Below are 5,389 nucleotides of genomic sequence, written 5' to 3'. Positions count from 1 at the left end.
TCCACATTCAGAATGAGTACTAAGAATAAAAAGAATGCAAAGCCATTCTGAGAAACTGTCCAAATTAGAGAGGTTGGACAGACACCACAATCCTGATAGGCATGTGTTAGGGCCAGCAGGTGGGTAATAGAAGGAGAGAGAATGTGTCCCAAGTCCAGGAATCAGTGATAAATAAATAGGAAGGATGCTGGGTCCAGGCTCTCAGATAGGGTCTAGAGTCCGGGAGGTCCCAAAAGCAGGGCTCCAGACCCCATCAGTGGGAACACTCTCTCTTCTTTGGGCAGAAGTTATCTGCCCTCAGCCCTCCCCTGAGGCTCTCAGGTGGGCGTGGCTGAGCCTGAGCTCATAGGTGTTGATTTCAACCAGGAAGAGCCCCTGGCTGAGAAGCTGGGCCCACCACCTGGTTGCCTGTGTTCAATCATGTCTGTGCCCTTGCCTCACCTCCACTTTCCTGCTTTCTTATTCACTTATCCAACCCACTACCCCACTCACTTTTCTGTAGCTGTTCTTCCCTACCATCCTCCAACCCAAAAGACCAGTGTGCCAGAATGCAGGATGCAGACCTGGCGATGTGGGCTTGGGCCAGAGCAGGCCAGAGGTTGGTGCTGCGTCAGGCAACAAAGGAGGACTGTTCTGGGAGACCTGGCAGTGGTTGTGAATCTGGAATTCCTGGACCAGGCCAGACAAAAGCTCTGGGTGGGAAGCATGCAGTAGGGATGTGGCCTCCAGAGGCCTCTTCTCTGTCCCAGCCTCTAGCTTCATGTGCACGCACACCCTAGGCGGGTCTGCAGGGAAAGCCTCTGCTTCAGTGGCGGGAACAAATGATTGGCACTACAACAGCAACCACCTGCCCTTTGCCCATAATGAGAGACTAATACAGGGCGGGGCAAAAGCAGGTTTATGGTTGTTCCTACCGAAAATATACAATTCCTAATAAATAATAATGCAAGAATAAATCCTGTGTTTTGTGTACTCACAACTGTAAACCTTCTTTTGTCCCACCTCATATATAAAGGGCCCTTAGAGATCTATCGAGGCAAGTGGTGATCCTTATCCCTTAGCCTCTGAAGCTCCGAGAGTATCCCCAGGATTGTCCCTGCCCAGCAGAGCTTCTTTGGCACATCCCTGGGGAAGTGTCCTGTGATTGGTCAGTGGTGGTGGGGCATTTGCAAAGCACAGTGTGGAAGTGTGGTCCCCAAGGATGCCCCTCAATAAATCTCCGCGTGCAAACCTCCCTCTTAGAGTCCGCTCCATAGGAAACCAACCTAAGCAAGGGGCAAAGGTCCTTATAATATAAAGAACATCTACAAATTAATATGAAAAAGTTCAACACCTGGTGGAAATGTGGGCAAAGGATATCAATTGACCATTCACTGGAAGGGAAGCAGAAATAGCTTTCAACCTGACAGATAAGAAATGCAAATGAAACCTTCTCACCCATGAGCTGGCAAAAATGAAAGATAACACACGTGCTGGCGAGGGCATGGGGCAGAGGAGCATTCTCATTGCACACTGCTGTGAGTGTGTAACTTAGTACAACTTTTATGGGGGTCAGTTTGGCAAGATGTATCAAAAGAAAAAATGCACATACCCCTTGGCCCAGAAATCTCATTTCTAGAAATTTAATCACTCACAAAAGTGACATATATGCAAGGTATTTATTTCAGTATTGTTCATAATAGCAAAAGTTAGTAAACAACCTACATTTCCATCATGGGGAACTAATTAAGTAATTTATGATACATCCACAAGTTTAAGGGACAGCCATTGAAACTAATGGTATCCTATATAATAAAGAGCTAATTGCTAATTAGACCGGATGGCGGAACGACCTTCCAAAATGGCCTTCCAGACGACCTTCTGGAATGACCAGTGGGTGGGGCTGCAAGGCAGCAGCTGAGGCGGCCGAGGTTGCGAAGGCCTACTTTTGCACGAATTTCGTGCATCGGGCCTCTAGTATCCTTATATGAACAGACTTGGAAGGCTCTCCCTGATATTTGGCTAAGTGGGAATGGAAGCCATAAGACAGCAAGCATTATATACCGCCATTTATGGAAACTAAAGGAGAAAGACTTGCACGCACAGGCTTGTGTGTGTGCATAGACTCTCTCGAGAAGGAGAGTCAAGGAGGGGGTCGTCTCTCAGAGCCAGAGCTCAGTGTCTGGCTGTTGGGACCGGGATGGAGACTAAGAGTGCAGTCTGTCTTTTGGGACATTGTACATTTTTGCACATGAAAATGTATTATCAATTCAAAAAAAGAAACAAGAGAATGTTTTTAAAAAGAATCCTTGCCCTTGCAGGCACTGGGAGACAGAAGTTGTTATTTGTTTCTGTGAGACAGCAGCTCCATAAAATGGAGGCATTTGTTAAATGAGGCTAATATAAAGCGTGATATAGAAAAAGGAAGCTGTGTTAATTATGCTGCTCCTAGTCCAGTTCTCCCAGTAGAGAGGAAACAGAAAGCTGTGCAACACACAGGAGGTGTAAACTGAGAATGTAAAGAGAGCTCCAGCATCAGTGAATTCCATACCTGGTTAGAATGAATGGCCGCAAGATAATGGCTTAAACTAAACCATCTTAAAGGCTCCTAAAAAGGCCCTTACCACCTTTCTCCCCTGAGCCTCAAGGTGCTATCACATGTGCATACTACTTCTCACCAACATGTCATTGGACCCTCAGGACACCCTGTCCTGGTTATCACTGTTACTGTACCAATTTATGGCTAAGAATGCCCAACCTCAGCAATGTGGTGATAGAGGGGAGGGCGACTATTCTCAGGTCCTCCCTGGGGCTGCTTCTTACGCAGCAGTTACTGCCTGTGACTTCCTGCTCCCTTCATCTTTGGAAATGTACTCTGCTCTGAGGCCAGAGGTGGAATTTTCTATCTGATATGAGGTAGCCTTCTCCCTGATGCAAAGTTTATTCGTGAGGCTGAGTGTTTAATTTCCAGAAGGGAAGGTACCTACTGGAGTCTGCAAGACCCTTCCCAAAGGCCCTTGGGGGTGTGGGAGCAGAGCTGAGGTCTATGGAAGGACCACTTGCGGGCTCCGGGCTCTCAAGGGGATGCGCTCCCCAAATGAATGTCTCCCTGTCCTTCCCCTCAGGTCGTCTGTGACAAAATATTCCGACACTGGTTCTCCTCGACTCTCCAGAGCTCTGCCATTTCCTTCCAGCTCCAGCGGCAGTTGCGGGAGGCCGTGCAGGAGTGTGCAGACCCAGGCAGCCCCCAGAGAACAGCCCCCACCATGTTCTGGAGGCTTCAGCGCCTCCTCCAAGCTGCGCTGAGGGAACTGCGGGAGGCGGAGAAGTAGCCACAGCGGCCTCTCAAATGCTCGCTCAGGAGAGGTGACCTCTGAGTGGTTTTAAAGAGGAGACATTGTCACTGTGCAAATGACGGTCTCTGAGATATTGTGGTCTCCCAAAGAGCGAGGTCACCTAACGCCGTCTCCATCGTGCGTCCACCGTTGTGGTGTGCGTGTCCTTCTGTCCTGTCTTGTCCTGGCTTGATTCCTTGTTTGAAGAGACCACCCTGGCCTCTGACCGTCACTCCTTGGAAGGTGACATGAGGGAGGTGGGCACAGAGCTTTTAGCTGTTGGAGGGCCCTCCCTCCGAAACAGCACAAATGCCAACGTGCAATTGCTCTCGAGAAAGTGCTCATACTCAGCACAGACGTTTCCAGCTGTTCTCGCTGCAAATGGTTGTTGGGTAAAAAAGTGCACATGTGTACATATGTGTGTACATGTGTGTGTGCACACATGTGAGCACACATGCCTAAGTGAGCAGGTGAGTGTGAGCAGGTGAGAGTGAGCAGGTGAGTGTGTGAGGTGTGTGTGCTGTGCGATGGGGGAAGGTGATTTCTCCAATGTGTCCTGTGGGACTGTTGGCCTCATGTGTACATATGTGTGTACATGTGTGTGTGCACACATGCGAGCACACATGCCTAAGTGAGCAGGTGAGTGTGGGCAGGTGAGAGTGAACAGGTGAGTGTGTGAGGTGTGTGTGAGAGCGGGTGAGGTGTGTGTGCTGTGGGATGGGGGAAGGTGGTTCTCCAATGTGTCCTGGGGGACCACTGGCCCAGCTAGCCATGAAAGTCTCCTTTCCTTTGGAATTAAACACAGTAAAAACAACAGTTGCCTTGTTAGGCAGTGCGGTTTGTGTTGGAGAGTGTGTGAGGGACACCTTGTGCTGGTATTGGTTGTGAGGGCCCCGTGGACACTGGGCTGTGTTTTGGGGAGCACCATGCCCCTTAGTGCAGTCCGTCCTCCTGGGGAGCTGCTTGTGCAGTGACAAACCCCACACTATTTGTCTGTGCCTTGCCCACCCTTTAGGATCCAGGCAAAGGGGGACAGCCTGCTTGTGCTGTTTGCACACATTTTCCTGGGTCGGCACCTCCGCTGGCCCTGTGTGGTGACAGCTGAGGCGGAGAACAATCTCAGGCCCAGCAGCTCTAAGTTCCGTGGCTCTTGAGCGGTGCCTGAAGGTCCGCGGTCACCTGCCAGGCCACTCATCACCCCCCTGCACTGTCTCACTTGAATGAAGTTCGTAAAGGGCCCCTCTCATCATAAGCATGAAGGCCTCTCTCTGCATCGGTACTCCCTGCAGGAAGCAGGACTCCGGGCCGTCACTTTGTGGCAGAAAAAAAGAACACTAACGGTTGATTCCAAAGAGAAGAGAATGGCCTTTGCCTGGGAGCGGAAGCGAGGCTCTGCGGTGCTGGGCGTCTCAGTGAACCACAGCCCTCTGGTAGGGTTCGCTGTGAGCCAAAGGTTTCCATGCGCACGGCATGCAGCCGAGGGCGAGGAGGGAGGGGCAGCGGCTTCGGGGTCTGTTGGCTTTGGCACTGTGAGGGCGGTGGGTCTCAGGTGGGTTGACCGGGTTGAGAGCCGCCCTTAGTGCTGGCCCGGAGCTCCCTGGCCAGGCAGGAGGTCTGGCCCCGGAAAGGGCAGAGGTTTGTTCTCATTTCGACCCGAATGGAAACAGATGTTTTTGTTTATCATGGAAACTATGCAATATATACTTACCCAACACAATAGTGTTTTTATTGCTGAAAAGGAGCAGTTTTATCCCTTTCCCCTTGCGTTTGACCTCTCTTTCTCCCCCCTCCCTTCTCTGTCTCACACACACCCACACACACTCATACGCCCTTTTCCCATCCTGTCTGCGCAACTGCATTTACAGCAGTGTTTCTTGAACTATCCGTGGTAAAGTTCCGCTTTTATTTTTTGATTTTTTTGTTTTTAATTTTCAATCCCTTGCAAAATAAAACTTTTATATGATACAATAAACAAACACGGTTGTATAAGTATTTAATATTGTTAATGTGACACGTTAGAGTGTTTCTTGCTTATCTGATGAGCAGCCACCCTCCCAGTTGGGGCAAGTGTCAGC

The 5,389-nt window shown here is 50.0% G+C and overlaps 1 protein-coding gene across 1 annotated transcript in view; it reads left to right on the top strand.

Moving 5' to 3' along the window:
* Nucleotides 1-3,809, top strand: part of FAM69C (family with sequence similarity 69, member C) — a 9,987-nt gene extending 6,178 nt beyond the window's left edge. The window contains exon 5 of the mRNA XM_005861627.2: nucleotides 3,105-3,809. Within this exon, the coding sequence (XP_005861689.1) occupies nucleotides 3,105-3,311 (207 nt within the window). The 3' untranslated portion in view covers nucleotides 3,312-3,809. The remainder of the gene's footprint in view (nucleotides 1-3,104) is intronic.
* The last annotated feature ends 1,580 nt before the right edge of the window (nucleotides 3,810-5,389 follow it).

The sequence above is a fragment of the Myotis brandtii genome, unplaced genomic scaffold (assembly GCF_000412655.1).
Source record: "Myotis brandtii unplaced genomic scaffold, ASM41265v1 scaffold154, whole genome shotgun sequence".
Taxonomy (NCBI): domain Eukaryota; kingdom Metazoa; phylum Chordata; class Mammalia; order Chiroptera; family Vespertilionidae; genus Myotis; species Myotis brandtii.
This window is presented reverse-complemented; position numbering and strand designations above follow the sequence as displayed.